Here is a 27,518-nt window from a genome sequence, read left to right on the forward strand (position 1 = left end):
TTTTTAATGGAAAGGCCCCCCCCTCTCATTTTGGGGTTTAATGGAAAAATCATACCACAAAATAGGTGCATCTCATGATTGTTTGTAAAGTTTAAGATAATCGTGCGTTTAAAATATAATACAAGCCGCTTTTGTAGTGGAAAGAGTTATAGTCTGTGTGTTCCTCCGATATATATACATCCTTATTTAATAGCTAATGCTTTATCGGTTAAGAGTGATATCCAATACTTTTTTTTTTTTAAACTACTACATATTTTCTTCATTTTGGAAACTATGCCGCCGGGAAAAGTTTTTTTTTTTCATTGTCCAGAAACAAACATGGCGGAATTCTTCCATACCACCAAGTTGGACGCTCTGCACCGCGCATATCTTTCTCTATGGTAGGTCGGCGGTTCCGGCTACGCTGTTTCCCCACGTGTGCTGTACTGGGGATACACGGAGGAGGGTGGAATCACATAGGGGAACATCATGGTGTCCCAGTGTCAGATTCGCGTGGTTCGTTCCGGGGGAAGTAAACTTGATTACAGACGGGCTGTGTTCTCTGCAGATGGCAAGTAAGTTGAAAGATGACAAGTTATTTACTCCACCTTCTGAGTTAATATTCTGTCATGTGTTGCTCACCTTTTGGTGTGAACAGAGTCCAGGAAAGCGTTTGAGCCGAGTTTAACAGCACTTTTAATGCGACTTAATTCTTATCATTAAAAAAATCTAAGACCATAGACTGGAAAACCTTTTTGTTTAGGTTAAACCTTGTGTTGAGAGAGAGCATCGGTTACATTGAACTAAAACACAGGGTTGGGCTATGCTTAGTGGAAGGAATGAAGGGGCAGTTTAGTGGAACTACAGCTCACTTAAATAAAACTGACAGAAGGTTCTTGGAGCAAACAAAACAGAACTGGCTCATGAGCTCCAAAGAGGCAATGAAAATGTAAATGGTAACTATCAGGACAGTCCTAAAACAGAGACAGCTAGGGAAGTTTATTGGTCACCAACTAGGTTGTCTGTGCCTCATGTGCTTTGGATCCCGTACAGTAGAAATGGATCACGGAGAATAATCAAAGCCTGGTTCCCTACACGGTACTGCGTTCTATTCATTTAGGCAAGGAGAGTCTAGGGGGGCGCTGCTCCCTCCTGTTATCAATCATTTTTGGAGCACAGGCTGCTCTTTCTAACTAACACTTATCCGTCTCGGTTTCCTAGAGTGTTATTACATGAAATAAACTGTCACTGACTAAAGCCTTGTTCAGGGGGCTTCACTTCATTAAAGGGGTTGTACCTTATGGCAGAACAGATTTACTAGGGCCTTGTTGATTCCAGGCTCAATGGAGATTTCACCTGGTTCAACACGCCAAAGAGAAATGACCACCCCTTTACAAACACTATATTAAAGTGTGGCAGAAATTAGTCATAAGCCCATGGACCAATGATACAAATGTGTAAATTAGTAAATGGATGCAAGGGCTTTCACCCAATTACTAGGAAATAAATCAGGGTAGGGATTTAAAGCCATAGGGTGGGTACTGCTCATAAAGATCCCTGCAATACTTTAATGGATAACCATATCACCTGACCCATGTCTTATTGTTCTGCATAAACCAACCAATCTATTAATCAGGTCTGAAATCAGTGCTGCCTTGTTGTATTCCTGCATTAAAAATAGAAGCAGTAGAGTGACATTAGAGGGTGCTCCTCAACTTTCCCTATCTCACTGGTTCAAATAAGAAGCATAGAGCCTGAAACATATAGGAGTGGCCAGCACAAATGCATCTGGTTAAAATGACAAACATGGAGATTGGAGTTTTAGGAATATTTTGTTACAAAAAGAAAACATGGCTAGTTAGGCACAGAAAGGGAACACCAGTAACAAGGTTCCATGGAACCTCCTTTCTTGTAATCAAAATGCATGCCCTTGTCTCTGAAGAACCTACTAGTAAATAAAGCATTAGACCGTTCATTATCTATTATATAGTTTGTTTTTATACATAGTAAACAACAACTACAAAATTAAACTAAGGTCTCTAAATACACAAGGGTGTATGCCATCTGATTGTGTACACTCAGAGAAGGTTTTTTATAAATGTATGATGTTGCTATAGCAGAATTTCAGTTGTTTGCTATTCTCTGAATTGCTTTCTCTAGCTGTTGAAACAATGTAGGCAGAAGCCACCCAATTATCTGACCTGTGAAGAAGCCTGCAAAGCATTGTGGTTAGTGGCAGTCACAACCAGCAATGCAGAAAAAGGCAGACATTCTGCTTACTTTAATTACAATTACATTTATAAGCAACATTATTAAAACACTATATATTAAAATGCTGTTTAGAATTACATTTTCTTTCATCCCCTTTGATATTTTGCAACTATTTTTCTGTTGAATGTTGTTTTCTTTCTTTCTTCTCACAGGTACCTCATGTGTGTTTCTGGTGACTTTATTAAAGTTTATAGTACAGCAACTGAAGAATGCATACATGCTTTGCAGGGTCACCATAATCTGGTCACTGGCATTGAACTTAATCCAAAGAACCACCTCCAGGTAGGCTTACAAAATACTCTACTGGTGTAAAAGAACTCTGAAAAGATGCACATTTTTAATAAACAATTATATGGTGATAAAGATACAGCCACCAAACATAAAAGTTAGACTTTGGCCATATAATACAAGAAGACCTATGAGTGTCCCTTTCAATCGACCTTAAAGGAGCAGTAATGTCAAAATATAATGCAGTGTTGCCCTGCACTGGTAAAACTGCTGTGTTTGCTTCAGAAATTGGTGTTACTGTTCCTTTAATGGCATGTTGTGCCTGTTCAATATCATATATATGCTGATAAGGCCTCACACAAAATACACATGTTGTATTCACGCCTATGGTATTTTTGAAGTATATTTGTAAATGGGTGAAAGAGTTCCCTATTTGAGAAATTTGCTTTTAAAAATACCATAGGAATAAATCGAAGGTGAGTTTTTCTGGAGGTTGCCGATTCCTCTACCACCAGGCACCAGGACACGCTGTTTTGGCCTTGTGGGGTGTGCAGTTTCTCCTATTGGCTTGACTCTGCAGTGCATAGCGGCAGTAAATCCTGTTTAACTAGATGGAACAATTTTAGCAGACCAAGGATGATTATTTAGTATTCCATCACATCACTAACCAACTTTCCTTATTTTCACAAATGATTAGAAACCTGTAACTGTCTGTCTGTCTATGCAGCAGTTCTATTCAATATATGGTGTATTTTTGTTTACAATATCTGCTGGTGTTTTTCAGCTTTATTCCTGTTCATTGGATGGCACTATTAAACTTTGGGATTTCATTGATGGCATTTTAATAAAGGTACTGTAAGATATGTCTGTCTTCCAGCTGATGTTGAGTTGACTGCTGTAACCACTGCTACACCCCAACACAATATGCAAATATTTTAAGCACCTACACCACTATTGCAACCATTGGCAATATATCTTCCTTCCAGCTGCCTAGACCCTCTTGTTTGGGGATGTTTCCCCAGTAGTAAGCTGCCCCAAGAGAGTGATAATTATAACTCATTCCCCTTTTTCCCCATCAGTCCCTGTCATTCACATCCAGGCCAGTAAAAAGAGAGGGCTTGTGATGGGTGCCCTGCCAAAGAAAAAAGAAATCTGAGTCATTGCCCTGTAATTGTGAACATCCAGAATCTGGGTTATAGGAGACATACTAATAAACACATTTTCAGTTTAGCAGAACACAATGGCATTTGCTGATTATTTTACAACTATAAGCTGAAGATTGCCTTTTCTACATAATAAGCAATTCATCTACTATCTCACCCTGCACTTGATACAAATTATTCATTTTCTTTTTAAATTACAGACTTTTTTAGTAGGATTCAAATTTATTTCATTATATGCTTCTGCTACGGATGAATTGGTTTTTGCTGTGACTTTGAGAGATAACTCCAGAGGTAAGTTACATATCTTACAAGCTATATTTGTTGTGCTTGAAGTTTTTCTTCCCTTGTTATCATGCAATCACAACCTCTCTTTTCAACATTAGTTGACTTTTCAGAGCGATTTTACTGACAGTTCGTGTAGGGTTTTCTGGATGAAATGAATGAACACAGATCTAAAGTTCTAATGGCTTGATGGTAACTGGTTACAAGGTCCAGGGTGGTTCTTTCACACCCAATCTGCTAATTGTTGTACAGCGCACACTATGTTGTGACTGCACTGGAGGATAGCACAGACAACCCCAGCCTTAGGGCAAGGGCACATGGAGCAGGTCAAAATGCATGCTGAAGAAAGTGGATGATTTACCCTTAGTGCTATAAAGACTTCAGAGATGTACACTGTGAGTTAAGTGCATTGCAGGGTCATTAATCATTCGGGCCAATTGCAAAGCAGCAAAGTAAAACTTAAATGATTTAAAAAGAATGGATGTTAAAAAGGCAATAAACAATCACTTACCTTTGCACCCATGGTGTACAAATTGCACTTTTTTAATGCAATGCCCATGTTTTTTTACACACAGTAATGGCTTTTTTCCCAGACTTTCAGTGGTGTTGTGTTCATTCGGATGAGTCACACTTGACACCATTGTGGACATTTTGTCAAAATTGATGCAGTTGCTCTCTAAAGTCAGTCGAAAGCTATAACATATTTCTATTTATTCTGCAGCCAAGTCACAGCTGGTTTCTGTGAAACTACCCAAGTCAACAAGCCAAGAATGTGAGGCTAAGGAAATCTCTGTGATATTTGACGATGTCAGCCATTTTCCTAAATGCACAGCAGTAGGAAGACAAGTGAGTGTACTTTATTGAAGAAAGTTTTTACTCTCCCAAAATTATATTATCTTCTAGACAAATGTCGTATGGAGAATCATAAAGGCAAATATTTAGTCAAGTCACAGCAACAAATAACAGTTAAAAAACCCATTTGTTGTATATAATATGACCCCTTGGGCCATCAATATGATCATAATAGGCCCTATCCAGGCCTATCACTTGATTCTTTTCATACTGTATGATAATCTTATTTGGAAGACATATGAGTGCAAACAAACACACTTTTCTAAGCAATGTCTTTTTTTCATGCAGTGTCTATATGTTGCCTCAGTCAAAGGAGTACATCTCTCCATCTACTACTTCAAAACAAAAAAGATTTATCGGTGAGCTATATATGTGTACATATGTATATACATTTGCGTTCCATTTTTCAAAAGACATTTCTGGGAAGATATATATATATATATATATATATATATATATATATATATATATATATATATATATATATATATATATATATATACGCCTCTGCCCTTTGTTTTCCAGGTTGTCTTTAAAGGCCACATCCAAGAAGGGAGCTAATAATATTTTTACTGTTGTGGCTTGTCATCCGACAGAGGACTGTATAGCAACTGGTCACATGGATGGCAGAATACGACTCTGGTAGGTATTGGTGCAAAAATCTTCAGAAACCTCGTAATATGAGTAGGTATCTACATTTAAAGATTGAGTGGATTAATATTTATCTGCTGCCAAAGTTTGATCATCTCCCAGTATTTTAAAATCAGACAGTTTATGGCATTATACCCTGTATATACGGGTGTTTTTTTTTTTTTTTTGTAAATATCCAAGGCACCTGAGGCACAAGGCCCACAGCTACTAAATGTATGGTAAACAAAAGAACAAATGTCGGGCACCAAGTGTAGGCTATAAAAATATTTTACAAATTGTATTCATTAAAATACTGCTCACAAGTGGGATTTTAAAAGGGCATATGAGGCAAATGACCTTTTCCTCGGTGTGCAGGTAATAAGCTGCTGGATCCGGTTACCGGTACATTGCATGTGAACATTTATTAGCATACTCATCAGCATTTATCGTAAAGGTGGCCATAGATGCACCAATAATAACTTACGAAACTTTTGTTTCCTATGATACGTGGTGTGTGTGGCTGGAGATATTGGTCGGCTCGTCGATTGGGCTGTCTGAAAAATTTTTTATCGGGTGCCTTTGAAGGCACCCAAACATAGCACACTTAGCGCTGAATCTACAGGTTGAATTCTATTGTTTCTCTATCACATCTGTATCGAAAACAATCTTTCCTGCGACCAGTAGTCACAGAAAAGATCGTAATTGTCACATTTATGGCTTCCTTTAGTCCTGCAAATGTAGCCTATATGTGAGCCTTTCTTCTCCGCTGTGCACCCCTATTTCTTTTGTTCACAGAAGTTACATGCCTGCCACTCCCCCCAAATTTGCACCCTAAGCACGTGCCTCTTCTGCTTCCTGTAGATCTGCCCCTGAATCCTACTAAAGCTTTCAGTGGAGTACAGAATAGTGATTTGCAATGTTATCATAACAATGTAAACAGCTTGGCTTCAGTTGATTTAATGATAATCCATAATTTGCTTTTCTCTTGTTTTTTCTGGCTAGGAGAAATTTCAACCATAAACAAGAATATACCTATTCTTCTCTGCACTGGCATCATGATTCTGTTATGGATTTGGCCTTTTCTGCTCAAGGTCTCCTCTATTTATTTTTTCTGTGTTCATTAAAAATGAGCGTTTTTTTAAGTTTAACTTAATTCCTGTGGTCACATATGTATTAAAGGGCATCTAATGTGTCTGCAATATTTTTAGTTGTGTTGTAATCTTTGGAGCATAGGGCTGCTGTATTGTCTTCACAGGCAGCAATTCCATACAGATTAAGTCACTGCTGTCCAACTCTCACCAAACTTACCTTAATATTGACCAAAAAAAGCAACTAGAGGAATATCTGATATTTAATCTCCACAGGCTGGTAAACTGCTTTAGTATTAAAGGGAAAGGCTGCTAATGGATCTTTTTTTTTTTTTTTTGATCGGTGATTTTTTCCGAGGAAGCTATTGGCTTTCATAATTGTGTTTACCAGTAGGCAACTGCATTTTAATGTGTTTGTAATTTATTACTGTTACGAGTACATGGTTATAGTTTTCTGTGTCCCCTGATGTAGGCACTAAACTTTTAAGTGGGGGTGTTGAATCGGTGCTCGTGCAGTGGCCTTATGGCTCAGAAGAGAAGAAGGAATTCCTACCCCGTTTAGGAGCTGCTATTGAACACATTGCTGTTTCTCCCCATGGAACTTTTTACTGCACATCTCATACAGATAACAGTAAGATCAGACTAATTGCTCTTCTCTACCCTAATTTCTTTAAAGGGAAACTATTATAATTACCTTTTTTTAACAATTCTGTTAATTTCATTACATTTAATATCACAGTCTTATTTTATGTCAAACCGCAGTATTCAAGCATGGTCCGCTTTAGTCATCTGTGTGTGAAATTCCTGTAGGTTATTGCATTTACACTTTGGTTTTAAACAATGTGATTTGATTATTGTTTAAATTATAAGTTCTAGACAATTTTATCAAAAATTAGAAATGAATAATACAAGTTTTATGTTCCATATGCAGAAATCTCAATCATTGATACCAGTTTAAAGGTTTCAGGCATAATCCAGGGCTTACTTAAAGGTATGTTCATCATTCTTTTTTTTTTTTTTTTTTTTTATACATGTAAAGTTTTAAAGGACAAGAAAGCCAATTTTTACTAGGCTGTGCCAAAAGATTATCCCCCCTCCCATTGAAATAAATTAGTCAATTGTTTCTCAGACCTGTGCACTTTTTTGTAAAGCTGGCCATGAGTGTCATGGTCCCATTTTACTTAACATGCCAGGTATCTGTGGTTTGGGCTTGTGCATGCACGCTATAGTAAAATGTTCAGATTTCTCTCTACTTTACATTCACATGTTTTTGTGGACACCTGGTCAATTGTACGAAAATGTCCGTTCACTGCCATAAAGACTTCAAAGGAAGGCGGAATGTTTGCTGTGCTTACCATTAGAAATGTTTACACCTGTACTCCTTGAGTGTAATTTTTCTTGTGTTCATACAAAGTATGATAGTATGACATAATTGTCGCATTCAAACAAACAGTTGTCTGCAGAGATGGCATGTTCATTAATCAAGTGCACCAAAATTCTCTGGAGCAGCAAATATAATCCTAGCTTTAATTTTGTAACTATAAAGAATTTTTGCTTGGGTTCTTTGGGTAACTTCAGTGGTGCCGATTACCTACTATGTTAGTAAATTGTTTTTAAGTGTTTTCAAATGAAAAAGCAACCAACATCATGATATTCATTTTAACTGTTTGTGACTTTAGGAACTGTGGTAAGGACTGGCCTAATTGTAGATCCGAGAAGCAATGGCAAACCAGGTCATCTCCAATTTTATTCCTTGCATAATGACAGGCACCTCTACAATGTAAGTTATTGGCCAACTGACTGCAGCAGAACATGCCATTTATTTATAATTAAAAATGTGATTCTCCCCTGTGATTTATTTTTTTAATTTTTTTTACTCTCTGCTTGAAAAAAGCAAATATCTTGTTACGTATCAATTATTTATTCAGGTTACTGGTTGTGTACTGTTTTGTACAGTGAAAAGGGATGTTTTGTTGGAGGGATTGGGTCGTGAGCATAATAGTACCATTGATAAAAGAAATGGTTGTTTCTTTTTCTAGTTCTTCTTTAAGAAAATAAAATTATTGGTGTCTGTAGGGGGTAGAAAATTATGTATAGAATCTATTTTACATTTGAAGAAATCTGCAAAGTCCTCTTGACTATAGAAATGTGAGTGATTCAATCTGTCAGGGATGTAGACGGTTGTTGAATATAGCTAACCAGTGTCATGGATTGAGTTTATTAAATCTGTGTGTATACTAGTAATCTTGCTTAGAGTGGGAGAGGGCAGAATTGAGGTATGACATTAGCTGTATAGTGGAAGAAGTCTGCTTTTGCAGTTATGACTTTTATTTCAGGGCTGGAGGTTATGGACATAATTGTGATGTGGTTGGAGAGAGGCAGGGCATGGGGGTTAGTAATAGAGGATAGAATGAGTAAATAGGGATTGACCAAAGAATCCGGATCAGAGGAAGATCCCAGTGAGGGTAAGCTAGTAGAGCAGATAAGCCAACAGTGCGAGTGTTGGTAATCTGTACTTTTTTTGCTAAAGGGTTATCTTAATTGGAATTGTGTGAGAGGCTCAAGGACACAATCAGAGAGTGGATGAAAAGTCTAAATTGCATACACCTTACCAGAAAGAAACTGAAATGAGGGAGGTTAAGTGTTGGATTAAAAACAGCAAAATGGGTGGGGGGGGGGGAGAGGAATACAAGCACACCACCATTGCTAGTGGAGTGTTAGGTGTGGAAGAAGGAGAGATCGCCATAAGAGAGTGGCCTCAACTGCATTGTCCTTCGATAGAGCCAGGTATCCATTTAGACCACACAGAGGTAGCAGTATTGTTTATACAGGTGCACAGAGATAGCTTTGTCCATAGCGGAGCTGGCAGTACAAGTGCCTGACACTTTAAGCCTCATGTGTCAAACTCAAGCCAGGACCGGCCCATGAAGGGATTATCTTTGGCCCGCATGATAATTTATAATTATTATTAGATCTGGACCGCCAGTATATTGCCTCACAGTGTAAACTGCTGGCACACAAGCTGCTTGTGACAAGCTGAACAGGGAGTCCACACTATTAGAACTGTAAGTCCCACAATGCACTGCTAGTGCGACACAACGTCAATCAAAGGCACGGCTGTCCCTGTTCCACAACTTGTGTATGAGCATCTTACCTGTGGAGCTAGCGTTACACCTCTCCCTGAAAGCTCAGAGCCTGACCCCAGACATAGATGAACTTGTATCCAAGATGAGACACCTAGGGGGTCATTTACTAAACTCCGAATGCAAAAATCACAAAACATTTGTGATTTTTTTTTTTTTCATAAAATCTGACTTTTAAAAAAAAAAAAAAAAAAACAACGCAAATTTTTCGGAATTTATTAAACCCTGATGATGGAAAAGTCAGAATCTGAAAATTCTGTGTTTCTGGCACTTCCCCAGAGTGTTTGGGTGTAAACTACAAAAAAATCGTGAAAATCGGATGAAAAAGTCAGAACAATTCATGAAAATGAATGTGTATTTGCGTTTGACATACCTGCTTCAAGCTATAACTGGTACATTCTGACATCAGAACAAGTGATTTATAAGAATGAAGTAGTATGCATAATAGTATTACTGCAATGTAGATTAACTTCAGTGGCTGTTCTGCTGCTCTTTAAACCAGGCATCAGCTCCTAAGTGTATGCACCAGTACTATATAATCCACCACGCAAAGCAGGATTGAGTCATTGTAGGCTTTCAAACTGTGTAGGTGTGTGTAATGAATTATTAAAAGTTTGTTTTATTGCAAATTAAGTCACTGTCAAGCAAAGAATGGCTGCTTGAACATATCATTTGGTGGACTGCTGCGGACACTGATCCACTCAGCTTGAACAAAAGCACCCTTAAAGGGATAGTTCCCCTTTAAATTAATGTTTAATATGAAGTAGACGGTAATATTCTAACAATATTTTGTTCACCTTTAGAATTATATATATTTTTGTTCAACTCTCCAGTTTGGACGTTGCGTTATGGTTCAGTTTATTGAATCAACCAAGCAGTGGTTTCAGATGATTTGTAGATAGCATGAATAGAAAGATAAGCAATTAAAAGTAAACAATAAAATTGTAGTCTTATAATATTTTTGGCCACTATCTGTAACACCCCTTTCATTAGAGTAACATGGTCTCATTTTAATTTGTAGAATCCATTATGTTTGTATAAGGGCAAAATATTTTCCTGGCAGTTTAGCTAGCTGAATGAGCTACTTTAAAAAAAGAGGTACATTTTCCTTTTAATTGGGTAAAAATAATACTTAAAATTAAAGACTGCCCATTGAATCTTGCAGCTTTTTCCGGTCTGACAAGTAGTCCTTTGTGAAAGTCTACTGTATATGTATCTGCTGTATTCTGCCATATTTATAATGTTGGTTCCTTATCCTGGCCCCCTTTAAAGGGGTACTCTGGCTTCCAAACATGCCTTGGGCATAGAGGCAGGCAGATAATTACTTTAACTTTCCATTCAGCACTTCCTAGATGTCACTGCTCTCCACACATTCCCCAGTTCACCATTTAATTGTGTAGCCAGTGCATGGGGATGGACATTGGGTCCCCCATTCTGGTGCACAAACAAGATTCTGAGATGATGCAAAGCTTGTCTTAATAAGTGTCCACAAAATGGCTCCTGCCTGCTTGCTATAATTATGAGTTCCCAGACTGAAGGAAACAAAATTCAAATTTATATAGTGTAAGTTAAGTACATTTTGCTTGACTAATGTGATAAAATAGGGTTTTGTACAATTGTTATGTGTGACTGGTCCCCTTTAGCAGTTCTTCTCTTTCTGCATCATTTGAAATCCTGGCAGGGAAGGAGGGACTAAACACTGATGTTACAAATTGTAACAACTTCCCCACAGCTTACAGACAACATGCAGGAACTACATAACCCAAAATGCATTGTAATGTTCTGTTCCTTATTGAAATCACATGTGCAGGGAATTGTGGGGTTTGGAGGATGCAGGTTGAGGACAGATGGCTGTTAATACAAAGTAAGAGTAGTCAGACAGATCAGCAGGGGGCTAGGCTTAGGGAAATATCAGAAACCATTAAAAATCATGAAAAGTCTGCATATTTTTTAAATGATGTATATTGCAAAAGTTGTTTGAAATTATGTTTACTTTTCAAAAAGCTTAAGTTATGTTTTTGTAGAGTTCCCCTTTAAGTTTTGAACTTGACTTGTCCCCCCTACTACATTAATTTCAAATGATGATGTTTTCAACATCTTTTGAATAAATCAATTGTAAAGATATTCATTTTTTTTTTTTTTTTTTTTTTTTTTTTTTGGTCTTTGTCTCCAGCTTGACATAGTGCAACAAGAGTTCATCCATCAGGCAGGGCTGCAGTACATGGATTTGGTAAAAGCTGCATTCAGCAGCACAGGAAGATGGTTAGCAACAGTGGAAGAGTTACAAGGGGGAGAAGATTCAGTAGACCTTGAGATTCAGATGAAACTCTGGGAGTACCAGGACAAGTCCCAGAGGTAACTACTTGTTTTGTTTGTTTTTGGATGCATCTGAGACCTGGTAGGGGCAATCTTAGGCAATCGCAATACTGAGGAGTCCTGAATATGGGACTGAATTTTTATCAAGGGATTCCTGTGGAAAGGGATACAGTGTCTAAAAACATGGATGTGTCAAAGGCTGTGGATTTTGAATATTTAAATATATAAGGACTAAGGAATTAGATGCCGCATTGTCGCTGACATCCTTGGATAAGGGAAGTGCATGGCATTTGGAACCCTTAGTTCAAGGATTATCCAGCCTGCCTAGTAATTTGTCTAGGCATTCTTGCTAGCTCCCTCCATATATGAGATGGATGGGTGGAAGAAGAGTATCTGAAGATTCCTGAACTTGGGGAGGGACATTCATTAGAACAGGCAGTTCAAATTGGTTACTTGTAGGCTAGGAGAGGAATTTGCAGCAGGTTGTTAAGCTAAAATGGATTTAGTAAAACAAAAACACCCTCAGTCACAGTGGAGGTAGTCTATGTACCTGGTACGATCCTTTCAGGAATGCTTATTTATACATTTTGTAAGAACATACTTATTAATTTATTATTGCTTACCTAGATTTTGCTTTTGTTTTTTAAAAGTTTTATCCTGAACACCATAATTAGCAGACCACATGAAGATCATATCACATCTTTATGCTTTCGGGATGAGGGCAGTTCAGAGAAAGAGGCTCCAACATTGGTAACAACTGGGAAAGATGCCCTATTTAAAGTCTGGATACTGAATAATAACTATGACATATACAGTAAGTTATCACCTATAAGATCACAACTTTATCAAAATGGTCTAAATCCTCACCTCCACCACCACAGAAGAGAAGAAGAATGAGTGTGGTGCTCATTCTTCTTCTCTTCTGTTCAGGCATGCTTTCCAAACAGTGTTTCCTACAAGGCCACTAGAACTCATTGAAACTGCCTTAGTGGTGTATTTTTATAGCCGAGACCTTGGCAAGTAACTCTCTTGGTTCTTTTTTATATTGTGGCAAACCAACACTAAACCTTGGCTATAGTGAGTGCAAAGTGGCAGAGCAACATCCCACTCATGGATGAGGAAATGTGGACTGATGCCCTTGAGCAAGTTCCTAAAATGTAATATTTCACCTAGAGATCAATGATCTATGCCCTAAATGTAACATATAGGTGGGTTCAGCTGAGTCATGAATTCCATGCATGACTGATTATAATGTCTTCGGGGCAGGGACCTCATTCTGTGTATTGAAATTCCTAGCACTTTTGTGTTAGTTCGCACTGTTTATAATAAATGGTGCTGCTGTTTGTCTTGTAAAGCACTATTGGTACTATATAATACTATACAATAAAAATTAGGTATTCACCGAATCCAGGATTCAGTTCGGGATTCTGCCTTTTTAAGCAGGATTCGGCCGAATCATTCTGCCTGGCCGAACTAAATCCTGATTTGCATATGCAAATTAGGGGCAGGGAGGGAAATTGTGTGACATTTTGTCACAAAACAAGGAAGTAAGTGTTCCCATTCCCACCCCAAATTAGAATTTGGTTCGGTATTCGGCCGAATCTTTTGCAAAGGATTCAGGGATTTGGCCGAATTCAAAATAGTGGATTCAGTGCATCTCTAATAAAAAATACAGTATATAAAAAAAAAAATATGCTGTCTGTTTAGTTGCAAAATTCCATGGCAGCCATTCCTGAATGACAGTGAAATCTAAGTTTTGTTTTTTTTTTTTTTTTTTTTTTTTTTATAAAGTCCTCCGACTTTGTTTGCCTGTATTTTACCTTGTTTTTTTGGTCCCACCAATTTGCAAATGGATGCCTATTCCTGGTTTTGCTTGCTTTTCCCAGATATTAAATAAAACATGTTTTAATGTCCCCAAAATGGCTCAATGCCTATTATTATTGGTGAAGTAAAGAGGTTTAAAATACTATCCAGATGCATATTTTGCCATGGTTTTGTCTGTATATAGTCAATTCCAATTAGTCTGGAGTCATGCGCAAATCATTGCTTTCGGATGTGCATGTGACTGTCAGAGAGTCATTATGCCCTTATAGGGTTACATTTATGCTGCGCTGATTAACCCTTGTTATTAACACAGTAAATATTGCATTTAAAAGTAGACTCCTCTGATTATATTATTTAAGTACTTGAAGAATAATCTTTGTGGCTGGCTTCACTAAAACAAGAAGGAGGTGCTTCAGCCTGTATTCTAGTTAGGCATAAGATTTTTGGAAAATGCCTACAGATAAATGCACCTGGCAGCCCAGTTTGAGCGTCAGTTAAGGTGATATTTGGGTTGAGAACTTTTTCCTGCCCTATATATTACTGGAACTGTGGCTGAATGATTTATTCACCCATATTTTCCTGTTGTTTGCTAAGGGGCCCTGACCCAAAGTTGGCTTCCAGGAGGTTTTAGTGAAAGTCTGTCAACCACTGGCTTAGGGGAAACATTGTTCATTCCTAGCTATGAAAAAACTAACCACATTTTTATTTTATTTGTACAGAGCAAAGTAGCAGCTGGTGCTGTGATTTTGTTGGCAGCTACCACAAAAACCAAGCCACAAATTGCTGTTTTTCTGAGGATGGTTCTCTATTGGCAGTTAGCTTTGATGAGATCATCACTGTTTGGGAGTCTAACACATGGGATCTCAAACAAACATTCTGCCAGCCACCTGGAAAAATAAGGTAGGCAACTGTCTCTTATCCTGTTTAAAACTAATGCAGACACCACAGGACACAATAACTATGTCCATGTACCTGTTTTTCTATTAAGGGCAAAGAAACTCATGGGCTAATGTCACCGTGTAGCTTAGGGCTTTTCCTTCACCTAAAAATGTGTCATTAAAACATCTGAAATTGACCCTCCCTCTGCAGCCTATACAAAAAAGGCTGTAATATTTATGTTATAATAGGGTTGATGTTCGTTACGATCCCTGAATTTAAGGAAGGGGTAAAAGTCCCAGAAGCGTTGTGTGTGTCATAAGTCTTCTAAATGGATTTCTAAGTAAAAAAAAAAAAGCAATTTCTTATTGATTGTGCATTTTAAATATGGCCAGTGTGTGAGAAAAGGCAAGTGACCTGTTTCCCCAGTTGCAGTAACCCATAGCAACCAATAAAATGTTTATTTTAAACAGGTGAGCAGTAAATGCTGATGGGTGCCAACACCTGGGCCTACTGCCTTTTATTACTCTGCCTGTTAACAGTTTTGCTGTAGGTCAGAAATGCTGTAAGCAAATATTTCTAAGTACAGAAAATAAAGTGCTAGAATCCTCAAAAATTCATTGAGGAGGGGGATTTAACAGAAAGAATAAAATATAGTATAGTATTTTTTAAAAAAAATTTTTTGTTTGTTTTTTTAAAAAATTGTTAACACCCACCGTGATTATTAACAGTGATAATAGTGTTCTTTTATTTAACTTAGAAGAAGAGAGCCCAAAAAAGTGAAAGTTGTGAAATTATGGATGAAAAATAACAAAAAAAGAATAAAAAATAAAAATAAAATTAAAAAATTAAAAAGAGTGAAAAAGTGAATAGTTCAGTGAATTAATAGATACCAACGATTTCTCTCCAAGTGATAGTGAATGCAGTATTATTCGTTACTTAAAACACATTCAATTGTGCAGTAGGTGAATATTAATGTGATTAAAGAATATTTAGTGTGGGTTCAACTTCCCCTTAGATTTTTCTCGTTTTAAGATCCACACTCTATGGATTAGAGGAAAGGTAACATAGAATACTTTGCCACAATTCCGGTACAACCGGTTGTGCAGCTCACTCACCAAATGTGAGTTAAGGGAGAGCGTCTGATAGGTCCTGTTCGCGCTGTTTCCACTCTTTTTCTGCTATCCAGGTTGTTGTAAGAGGGATAAAAATAGAGAGGGGCATGTGCAGGGATCACTTTAAAACAGTTTAATAGAATAAAAATACACTCACAAACACGATCGGTAAAACTGCAAAAGGATTGGTAAAAGTCCCGCGAAAGTCGCTGTGTCTCCTTGGCGTCCCTCGGAAGATACAGACGTCTCTCTGGATCGGTTACTCCTGCAAAAGGTTAGCGTGGTCCTTTTCGCTTACGCGTTTCGCCTGGCTGGCTTCTTCTTCGGTGTCCGGATCAGTTTTAAATCTGAACAATTTCGAGTTGGCAACCAGGGTTAAAAAAGCAATAACAAATAAAACCTAGAAAGTGTGTTTTTTTTTTTTGGTTTTTTTTTGGAGTTACTGTATGTTTTATGAAGGCACACTGTGCTTTAATTAAGTAAAATTGTAAAACTTGTAAAGCAACAATCCCATCAAACAACCAACATGTATAAAGGCTGTGATTGCACAATTGCCTATTTTAGCTGCTATACTAGTGCTATATGTCCGTTATGTGTTGTTCATTGTTGGATGAAGATTGAAATTCCTTTTTGCTTTGATTGGCAGGAACCTATGCTTTGGAAGAAAGAGTTGCTCTAAGTATCTTGTTGCTTCCACAAATGATGGCTTTATATGCTGCTGGAACCTGCTTACATGCTCATGTAAGAAATATTATTTGTTTCTCTTTTGATAAGTATATCCTTTCTTAATTATTGGCCAGAGACTCTCCTGGTACCCATGATAGTTGCCTTTTACTGTCAAGCAAAATAGAAAGCTCCCCTTTTGAATGTTTATTGCATGCTGTGAGCTTTTTAAAGGAGAACTAAACCCCTCCTCCTAAAGAGAGTCCCCATCTAATAGCCTCATTCACACCCTCCACACTTCCTCCCTGCATAGTCTACTATTTAGAAAAGTGCAGAGTAGCAAAGTGGAGCTCACGGTATCTTTGGATATGTTCATTCTGCCTGCACTACATTTTTTCACGCATGCACAGTTGGAGCTGTTTGGTATATGCACCTACTGCGCATACATCGGAAAACTCCATAAACAGCTGAAGGGAAATAGAGGATCCGAAGATACCAAAGATGGCGCCTGTGAGCTCTGCCGAGCTACTCTGCATGGAGAGGTCTGGGACACTTTTCCAAATAGTGGAGGGGACGAATGGGGCTATTAGATGGGGGCTTTATTTTGGAGGGTAGTTTAGTTCTCCAAGTGCACAGCATTCAATAAACATACACATACATGGGGACTCTCTTTTGGAGCGAGGTTTAGTTCTCCGCACAGTATGCAGTAAACATACACAAACTGTTTTAGCATACTAGTTAAATTGTTATTCCTACTGATATATTGGCTGTAGTTCTATGGGAAACCAGTTGCCTCTGACCAAGTTTAATTCAAAGTTTGAAATCAATAGATGTTAATGTATATAAGATTAGCTGGTGCTTTCTAGCTCCGTAGCATCTGAGTCTAATATGCTGAGCATACTGGTAAAATGTTTTAGGGTTTCCTTTTATTTTTCTTGTTAAAATAAAAAATAGTGCCAATAACAGGTGCTAGATGAACAGCACCTGATTTTTTGATGTTACAGATCCTTTAGATGCACTCTTATGATTAACTTAAAATGTTTACTATATTTTCTTATATTACCGTTTATGAATATATTGTTTTAATGTGTGAAGCAGCTGTACTAGTGTAATCTCAACCTTTGAATAACACAAGTTACTGCAGAACACTTACATGACTTTATGAAGCAATATAATCTGAACAGTCATTTTTGTCAAAAAAAAAAAAAGCCATGCTTAACCTTTCCAAAGGCCAATCTTAAGCCTCCCTCATCACCTTACAGTAGGCTTCCCTTCTGGATTGTGGCAGTGTGGGTTTCCTTGAAAGAGTTGGTTGTTTTGGCAAATATTCCTATTAGTCTGGCATTTCTGAAACTTTCTGTAGTACACAATAATTGTAAAACTGCTGTTTTTGTTAATGGAGTACTTGTTTGCTTTCTTAAAAGGCGGCGTAGCCAACGTTTTCAGTCGTGCTGCCCTTACCTCTAATTTTGTAGATTTGTGCTTTGCAGTGTACACATTTGTAACAAGCTTGCATATACACGATCTTGGTGCTGGATTTAATGTTTTTTCCTGCCAGAATTGAAAACTATTAGATTTCACTGTTTTTTTTTTTTTGTAGTTACTTATGTTGTCTGCTTTTTTTAGTTCCCTTCATCTGCATCCAAAGTAATCATGTGCATTTTCTCTGCTAGTTATGGCAAAGTAGGCAACTCCAGCTTGCCTTCATATTTACCCTAACCTGCTAACAGCCTTTCCACATGAAATAAGTAGGCTTTGTTATTGTTGGGAACCTCTGAAAGGGAGGTAAAGCCGGATGAAGGAAAGGTGTGGACATTTTAGAAAAGTATAACAGTGTTCTCTCAGAAATCAGGTTTTCACTTCCAGATGTGATGGTTATTTATTGGATACCACAGCAGTTTCCTGTTAGAAGTTCAAACTTATTGGAGGTACAACAAGGTGATGCTCAGTAATCCTGCAAAAATAATGGCAAAATGGAAAGGTATACTAACCACTCACTTAATGAACTCCAACTTGCCTTCATATTTATGTATATTTTCCCCAAACCCATACCTAATCTGCCAACAGCCTCCCCACTTGAAACAGAGAAACTGTTATTATTGGGAGCCTTTGAAAGGGAGGAAAACACAGACGAAGGAAAGGTGTGGATGGAAAAGTAGACCAGAGTGCTCTGTTTGGTTTTATATTTTATTTTTTATTGGATTCTGCATAGAACTTGTTGAAGGTACAGCAAGGAGATGGCCAGGTGGGAAATAATGACCCATTATGGATATAAATGTATTTGTTCTTCCACATCCTCTCATACTTTAAAATGACAGTTTTTACTAATTTAATAGGACTGCACCGCTGTATTTGGTTTTGTATAAAAGTTTTTCTTGGCACTCAGTGCACTGACATCATAATCTGGCAGTGGGGGAAAACCCCAAAATCTGGGGAGCACACTGAAAAGCAAAATAGAAAGGTAAACTAGCCATATTCTTATGTTTGTGGAGCAGCAGTGGGGATTTTCAATTGTTATAGTGCAGTAAATTCAAAACAAAGCGGTACACCAAAATTATTCTAGTTTTTAAACTGCAGCCTGCTGCCATTTAATTTTTTTTTCGTCTTCCCGTTGATTCTCTGCTTTTCTGAACAGGCACAATATAGAGGTCCTTCTGTTATTTTTGTACTGCCTACAACTTCTTTAGTGTGAGGGATTATTGACACCAGTGCTCTGCAGTGTTAGTGTAGAATACAATATGCTATCATATTCTAAAGGCCATTGTGATTATAAATATAAACTGATGCAATGTAAAGGTTATGTTTGGTAAAACTATGTTCCCACCACCAGATTCGTGTGGCTAAATCCATCAGGGTGGGGAGTACCATGCTCTTCTGAGATCAGCAAATGTGTAGGTCTGTCTGTGCGTGACCCCATCGCCAATCATGGGAAGGGTCAGGCAAAGGTCTGGTACTTAGGCCATAGCCAGACCTAAATTGTTGCTTTTGGTTACTACAATAATTACCTGGTACAATTGCTGCTGTCTCTACTGGAGTCTATTCTTTTTTTTTATCTTCGTTTATATAACTATTGTTATCTTTGATTCACATTCTCTTTTTAGTGAAGATGCTGATTCCTAACTGAATTATCAAAGCAAATGCAATTGTATCTTGCAGCCTGACTAATTCTACTGTAGTAGTTTCTTGCATGTTTGGCATGAAAGCTATCTTGTCTGAGAGTGCTGGGCATTCTTTTGCATAATCTTTATATCAAACCGTGATACCAGAAACTGGTCACTGAGCAAGTTGTTTGTCTATTTAACATTGGGTTTCAAATGTTAAAATGTTGGAATTCTGCTAAGCCAAGGTCAAAGGCAGTCCAGAAAACCTGGATGTGATGTGAAAATTAGGGATGCACCGAATCCAGGATTCGGTTTGGGATTTGGCCAGGATTCTGCCTTTTTCAGCAGGATTCGGCCGAATCCTTGTTCGTAGCCGATCCGAATACTAATTTGAATATGTTAATTAGGGGCATGTAGGGAAATAACGTGATTTTCTTCACAAAAGAGGAATTTTTTTCCCACTTTTTCCTTTCCTTTTCCGATTCGGATTCAGTTCGGTATTCGGCAGAATCTTTCACCAAGGATTCGGGGATTCGGCCGAATCCCAAATAGTGGATTCTGTGCATCCCTAGTGAAAATAGACCAAAGGTTTTTGGATAGACGGCGGACGAGAATTCCAATTGACGTCATTTTGCATACCATAGCACCCCTGAAAATGGCATTGTCAAATACAAAATAATTGTGCGTGTCTGAACATGAATGTAGTGGGTTGTAGTACAGGAATGTTTTTAGCTTCCTGAATGCAATATAAGATTATTTTCCTCCGAATTTCTGGTAAAATGCCTGTATTTAATACCATAAAGTTGCGTTGAAGCATGCAGTTTACAGAATTTACAGATGCAGAAACTCGCACGAAAGCAAAACGTTGATATATTTGAATATAAATCTTTTTCAGTGGAATGGAGAGCCCAGTTAGATGCTGCAGTTCTGCAACCTGACCCTCTTTCAGAAAACATTGCTGTGATTTCATGTCCTAAAGGAAGGTCAAACTGTAAGTCGCAAGCAGTTGAATGTCTATAAAGGTTTTCATTCATATATTATGTGTGTGTGTGTGTGTGTGTGTGTGTGTGTGTGTGTATATATATATATATATATATATATATATATATATATAATTCATATGTTTTATTATAGAGAATTTTAAACAAAGGGGTTCAAGGGTAGCAATCAGGAATCAACATATCGGTATGGCACCTATTATCCTGAATGCATGGGACCTTGTGTGTGTTTTTTTGTTTTTTCAGATAATGGTTCTTTCTGTGATGTTTGTGTATGGAAACAAGGGGTTTAAAATGCAAAGAAGTTAGTAGAGAATATTGGACTGCTTTTATTTATAATTATTTTTTCTCTTCAGTGTTTCTGTTTCAGCCCTCTGAGCCCAGACCATTTTATGCACAAAAGAATATTTGCCGGGCAGCGGTCAAATGGGCTGTGTTTGTGCCAAAGGAGATGCCAGAATTTGTAAAATCAGAAAGCCACCAATGGCTGAACAAATCCCAACTTTATTTCCTCACAGAAGACCAGGTAAATTGTTTTGTAAATTTTGAATTATCCCTTCACTAGACCCTGCTCATGAGTTCTTCAGGCCATAACATTATGAACCGATATTATTAATGACATTAAATATTCAGACTGTTTTAAAGCTATGAAACCTTGGTAAGCTGCAGACTTCAAGTGTCCACCTGTATAGGTATGGGGCTTGTTATCCAGAATTCTTGGGACCTGGGGTCTTCTAGATAACTGATCTTTCTGTAATTTGGATCTTCATACCTTAAGTCTACCAGAAAATCATGTAAACATTAAATAAAAAGCAATAGGCTGGTTTTGCTTTCAATAAGGATTAATTATATCTTTGGATAACGTACAAGGGACTGTTTTATTTTTACAGAGAAAATGGAAATCATTTTTTAAAAATCTGGATTATTTGATTATAATGGATTCTGTGGGCGATAGCCTTGCTGTAATTTTGAGCTTTCTGGATAACTGGTTTCTGGGGTAATGGACCCCATACCTGTATTAAGAAATCACCCACTGTAATCTTGCATTTAGAATACTGTATAATAACAAGGTGATATTTTGTCTTTTAAGGATCTGATGACGTTCAGCTCAAAATCTACAGAAGAAAGGCTGACACCTTTAAGCAAACAGGTAATAATACTTTATGCAGCTATGGGCTTATAAAGTTTGAGCTTTCACCTAAAATGATTGCTTTTTTTTTTTTTTTTCTGTCAAACACATTCTGCCGACTAAATCACTTGTCAAGTCAAGAACATCTTGTAAAAAATGTAATAAAAAGTGATGTTCTGCCTTTGATTTTACTGCTTTTTCTTGACCTTTCCGTTTCCCAGTACTAGACTCAAGATATATACTCTGTAAACGATTCTAAAAAATTTATATTCTGTCTCTTTCGCTTCAGTTGGCGGTGGAAGAAAGTTTGCCTGTCACACCTTTTCACCTACTACTTGGTAAAAAAAGGCAGGAGGAACGAGAGAAGCTGGGTGCGCAATCAGTGAGAACACCCCCCAGCCTTCATAGAGTTTATCAAGATTCTGCAATAAGAGAGGTAAGTGTTCTTAAAGGTATATGTTCACCTTTAAGTTACTTTTTGTATGTTATAGAATAGCTGCTTCTAAGCAACTTTTCAATTGGACTTCATTTATTTGTTTGCCTTCTTCTGACTTTCCAGCTTTCAAAAAGGCCAAAAAACAAATGCTGTCTAAGGCTGCAAATGCACTGTTGTTGCTACTCTATTTCTTTATTACGACCTCTCCTATTCATATTCCAGGCTCTTATTCATACCAATGTATGGTTGCTGGGTTATTTTGGCCATAGCAACCAGATTGCTGAAATCGCAAACTGGAGAGCTGCAAAATAACTCAAAAACCATATATAATAAATAAATAATTGTCTGAGAATATCACCATCTACATCATACTAAAAGTGAATTTAAATGTGAACAGCCCCTTTAATTAAGTGTGTTTGTATTTTGTATCAAGTCAATACAAGTCTGCTTTAGCTCACTATTTTTGGCTGCAAGTGTGTGGTGAGTGCTATATGCCAGAATTAATTTTTTCATCTTAATATTATTCAGAAACCCCATTAAGCTACAAGCATTGAACATTGTTGTACTTCTGACTCTTTTTTCACATGTCTCTGCCCATAATGCCTTATGTGAGAGTTAAAGGAGAACTAAAGCTTAACTAAAGAAGTAGACTAAAAATGTTGTACGTCATGTTTTGGGCTTCTGTACCAGCCCAAGGCAATCACAGCCCTTTAGCAGGGAATATCTGTGTCTCCAAAGATGCCCCTGTAGCTCCCGTCTTCTTTTCTGCTGATTCACTGCACATGCTCTGTGCTGCTGTCACTTACTGGGCTTAGGGACCCACTCACAATATACAGTACACATAGAATAGAAATGGCACAATATAAGGCTGATTCGTAATTAATACAGATAATTACTACATGGCAGCACAGAAACCAGTGCAACTAGCATCAGGATTTAATAATTAGCCCTAATAATAGCAGCTTATATTACAGACCAACCTCTTTTTCTGCTTGATAATTTGTGACAACCCCTAAGCTTAGTTTCTCAACAGCTGCTCAGAGCGAACTGAGCATGCGAGTGTCACAGACACTTTCCAAGATGGTGACCCCCTGTGACAAGTTTGAAGTCCTGGATCATTGCTGCTATTGACAAGCTGAAACTTTAGGCTGGTGCAATAAGTTCAGTATATAAAATGTAATTTTAACCACATTCATTTTTAGGGGTTAGTTCTCCTTTAAACTCTAATTTTGTGTATTAAGACAGTGCTATGTATATGGCACAATGCAAGTAAATACCTTCTGTTGTCAGAAAGCTTTACACTGTATGACTCTCTATAAATTGAAAAGCTGATTTTATTTTCTGTTTTCATTCAGGTTCTTCATACACCAGCTCACGTTTTGCCACCAGCATCAGTATTGTGCGCTGTATTTGTAAACTCTTTACTTATCTCCAAAAAAAGCCAAAGGTACTTTTTGCCATCTATGACTTCTATGTAGCCAAAAATGCTCCATGTACATCTAATTAGAATTTAATGCGAACTTGTAATTGTAATGTTTTGTTTCTGTTTCTGAAATGCTAATAACATGTAACAAGTGTTAGAATTCTTAGCTTCATACACACCAACAAGAAAGTGCTTAAAAAGCGAGAGAGCTCACAAGGGAACACTCCCATAGTGTATCATCAATGGTATAATTACAAGGATTCAAAATCCTGTTACCAATTATCTGGGAATGTGAGTAAAGTGTATCAGGTAAGGGGCCAACACAGTGCTCCCCCTCCTGCCTATATACTCACAAACACAATGTTAAGAGTCTCTTCTCAAAAGATAATTTGATCCTTCAGTGTTTTAGCAATTGCATCCCATTCAATTAATGTTTAGCAAAAAAAAAAAGATACAATCGTGCATTAAAACTTCTAATGATGTATAGAAAGTAAAAACAGATGTCTACCCACAAAATGGATAAAAGTACAAGCAGTAAAAATATCAAAAGAGAAGACGCTGACTGCTCCTGGCTTCCAGGGCGTTTCATGAGGCTCTGACCCTCTTGATCAGGGAATAGGCATGTCAGCGTATGCACCGGCTTTCAAGCACAAACCGTTACCCCCTGACCCTGGCAACCACTTGATATATAACAATAAAAGTGCACACTTTCATAGAAGTGCAAATGGTTGATAGAAACTTACCCCCAGCAACCCCTGTAAATGTATTCCATGTACAATAGTGACACATAAATGTGAAAACTAAAACCAAATTGTGTATACTCAGAGCCAAAGCTCTCCAACATTGCTATCCTAGCATACCTGTCAATACCAAAAGATAAAAAAAATGTAATGTAGTTAAAAACAGTTAAATTAAAGGGATACTGTCATGGGAAAAAAAAAATTTTCAAAATGAATCAGTTAATAGTGCTGCTCCAGCAGAATTCTGCACTGAAATCCATTTATCAAAAGAGCAAACAGATTTTTTTTTTATATTCAATTTTGAAATCTGACATGGGGCTAGACATTTTGGCAATTTCCCAGCTGCCCCTGGTCATGTGACTTGTGCCTGCACTTTAGGAGAGAAATGCTTTTTGGCAGTTTATACCTTCTCAATGTAACTGAATGTGTCTCAGTGAGACATGGGTTTTTACTATTGAGTGTTGTTCTTAGATCTACCAGGCAGCTGTTATCTTGTGTTAGGGAGCTGATATCTGGTTACTTTCCCATTGTTCTTTTGTTTGGCTGCTGGGGAAAAAAAGGGAGGGGGTTGATATCACTCCAACTTGCAGTACAGCAGTAAAGAGTGATTGAAGTTTATCAGAGCACAAGTCACATGACTTGGGCAGCTGGGAAATTGACAATATGTCTAGCCCCAAGTCAGATTTCAAAATTGAATACAAAAAAATCTGTTTGCTCTTTTGAGAAATGGATTTCATGGCAGAATTCTGCTGGAGCAGCACTATTAACTGATTCATTTTAAAAAAAAAAAAATTTCCCATGACAGTATCCCTTTAAGTTCCCTATTAAGACCACCAGTTACTAAACAATCAAACTCAAGTCCCATTAAAAAAAAACAGGCCCGTTGGATCACCAGAATGGTGTTCTACAACATGTAGGGGTCACACTGTTTTAACATGCAGTTCTATCCGTCCAACATATTTTAATCCACAGGGACAAATTAACAAGTAGACCACATATGTGGTCTTACAATAAATAAAATGTTTTGCTGTAGGCAAATCATACTCCTCATAAACCCTATTAGGTGCAACTCATTTACAAGTTCCACATCTGCATTACCAAAGCAGAGAGTGGGCCATTTTGTATTATAAAACCACAAAAAAAATACTCCTGTCTGTTACCTAAGCTCAAGTAAATGACTGCAGCCCAGATGTGTTATCCTTGGGCTGGTACAGAATCTAAAAAGATAATGTAAAGCATTTCAAGACCCTTCTTTATTAAGCTTTAGTTATTCTTTAAAGGCGTTAATAGAATCAACCATTATCACCTTGCAGGGTATTCTGCAACCTTACTGCCCTCCAAATAAAATGTCAGCTCCTCCAGTCTAAGGGGGCTGCCACTTGTTCTTTGATCTTTCTTATTTAATTCCCTTACCAGTTTAGCTATACATTTCTGCACTCCATTCTTTTAAAGGAGACATATAGGATAATTGAAAAAAACCTAATTTTTGTAGGCAATTATAAGTAATATATGGTGTTGCTTTTACATGGTGCTAAGAATTAATATCTTTAAAAATAGCCCCTTTATTTGAGCGCCCTATAGATGTTCTCTGATCCCTGTCTGTGTTTCAAATGAGGTGTGGGAGTGTCCTAATGGTCCCTGCCAGAAGTACAGTAGGAGGGGGACAGCCAATCACAGCCCTGCAGTCACACAAGCACAGACAGGCTTCAGTTCCCTATCAGATCCTGCCAGCTGCTGATTGGTTCCTGTCCTACAGTGCAGCCTGGGAATTCAGGGAGCAGGAAGTGGAAGAGAAGGGAGGGATTATTAAGGTTTTTGCAGAAATATTCAATTAATCAGCCTGAAACCCTACTTTTTTTTAAGCACAGTTCTTCTATATCGAAATGAGTATAATGCACTGATACATTGTCACAATATGTCTCCTTTAAGTTGTCCATGTTTTATACGCTTTAGTAACCACCAGTGAAACTGCCTGCAGGTTGTTATCCATAAAATTACCCAAATCCTCATCAATAATAAAGCAGTGTCCCATCATAATTTGAGAGTCTATGGAGAGACTGGAGAGACCTTGTGGCTGGGTTTAGACCGCTTGGCTACTGCTTAAGCAAGTACGCCCCACCAAAAATGAAAAAAAGGCATAGCTATAATCAGAATAAGAGGGCTTTTGAAATGTATGTTTACACTTTTGTCTGCTAAACCTGTGACTCAACAGCATTGAAATAGCAGTTTCTGTGGTAACAGTAGGATCCTGTGTTAGACCAAGCTTGCTGCTGTTAAAAGTAATATGTAAATACGACATTGGATAAAAGCAAAAGGGTCTTTGGTCAAAGTGATCCATGGCCTTTAAATAAGATAGAATTACACATGTAGCCTATGTACTTGGGGTGAGGGGGTTGTAGGTTGGGGGAGATGGAATAAGTGTAGTAATCACGGGTTTTAGAGGACAAAAGAATGTCCTGTGGGGATAGAAGAGAATGAAATATGGAAAGAGAGTTAAAGGAAGTGAGGATAGGACTTTTGGTGGTGAAGGGGAAAAAAATATATAGAGTGAGAAAAGAGCTTGGTTAATGGGAAAAGTTATAAGAGATCAACTTTGCCTTAGATGCACAAAAGCTTTGAGAAGTTAACATTTAATATCTTCCATTATTTGTTCCTTTTTTCCACTACAGTCCAGAGGAATCCAAAGAAGACGAGGAAATGGAAAGTGAACACTCAGAAGTTGACTCCTCAGATGAAACCGAGGAAATGGAAAGCCATAAAACATTTCCCTCAGCATTTTCAGTAGATGTCCCTGCCCTGTTGCCTAAATTCCAAGAAAAGGAGTTGAGAAGAATACGAAGGACTGATTACAGCTGGATATCTTCCTTGTAGGGCAGTCACATTGCAACTTGGACTTTGCTTTTATATTGTTCTTCATAACGCAGAGCTTTGTAATCATTGCAAATATACCCCTAAAAACATTTGTTTTTATCTGACGCTCTCAGTGGTTTCTTTACTCGTGCCTTTCTGCCCACTGAGAAACCACTGATTCTTCTGCTTTCCACCCCATATTCTGTGCATTAGTCTTAAATGTGAGGCTTTGGCTTTATAGCTGTTGGTGTTCTTGTCCAGAAAACAGTCAAGATGAACAAGTAGTGCAGAGAATCAGAGGCAAGTCTTGCCGCAAAATGGACACACTCCCTACAGCAATAACCTCGTTTATTACTAGATCCTACTATACATAAAGTAAGGGAAAAACATTAAAACTGTTACCATCACTAA

The 27,518-nt window shown here is 37.7% G+C and overlaps 1 protein-coding gene across 1 annotated transcript; it reads left to right on the forward strand.

The window, feature by feature from the left end:
* Positions 1 to 51: 51 nt before the first annotated feature.
* On the forward strand, positions 52 to 27,518 carry wdr75.S (WD repeat domain 75 S homeolog). The gene is made up of 21 exons (XM_041579107.1): positions 52 to 554; positions 2,403 to 2,532; positions 3,263 to 3,328; positions 3,842 to 3,932; positions 4,645 to 4,769; positions 5,064 to 5,134; positions 5,301 to 5,417; positions 6,408 to 6,496; positions 6,966 to 7,124; positions 7,425 to 7,484; positions 8,173 to 8,273; positions 11,810 to 11,991; positions 12,603 to 12,766; positions 14,496 to 14,676; positions 16,414 to 16,508; positions 20,427 to 20,522; positions 20,886 to 21,055; positions 21,620 to 21,679; positions 21,948 to 22,094; positions 23,450 to 23,541; positions 26,927 to 27,518. Exons 1-21 carry the CDS (start codon positions 469 to 471, stop codon positions 27,126 to 27,128), a joined length of 2,484 nt encoding a protein of 827 aa, XP_041435041.1. The 5' UTR covers positions 52 to 468; the 3' UTR covers positions 27,129 to 27,518.

The sequence above is a fragment of the Xenopus laevis genome, chromosome 9_10S, assembly GCF_017654675.1.
Source record: "Xenopus laevis strain J_2021 chromosome 9_10S, Xenopus_laevis_v10.1, whole genome shotgun sequence".
NCBI classification, from domain to species: Eukaryota; Metazoa; Chordata; class Amphibia; order Anura; family Pipidae; genus Xenopus; species Xenopus laevis.

Coding starts and splice junctions, on each gene's coding strand:
- wdr75.S (XM_041579107.1), top strand. CDS start 469: ATGGTGTCCCAGTGTCAGATTCGCGTGGTTCGTTCCGGGGGAAGTAAA. Junction 555..2,402: donor GTGTTCTCTGCAGATGGCAA/GTAAGTTGAAAG, acceptor TTCTTCTCACAG/GTACCTCATGTGTGTTTCTG. Junction 12,767..14,495: donor TAATAACTATGACATATACA/GTAAGTTATCAC, acceptor TTATTTGTACAG/AGCAAAGTAGCAGCTGGTGC.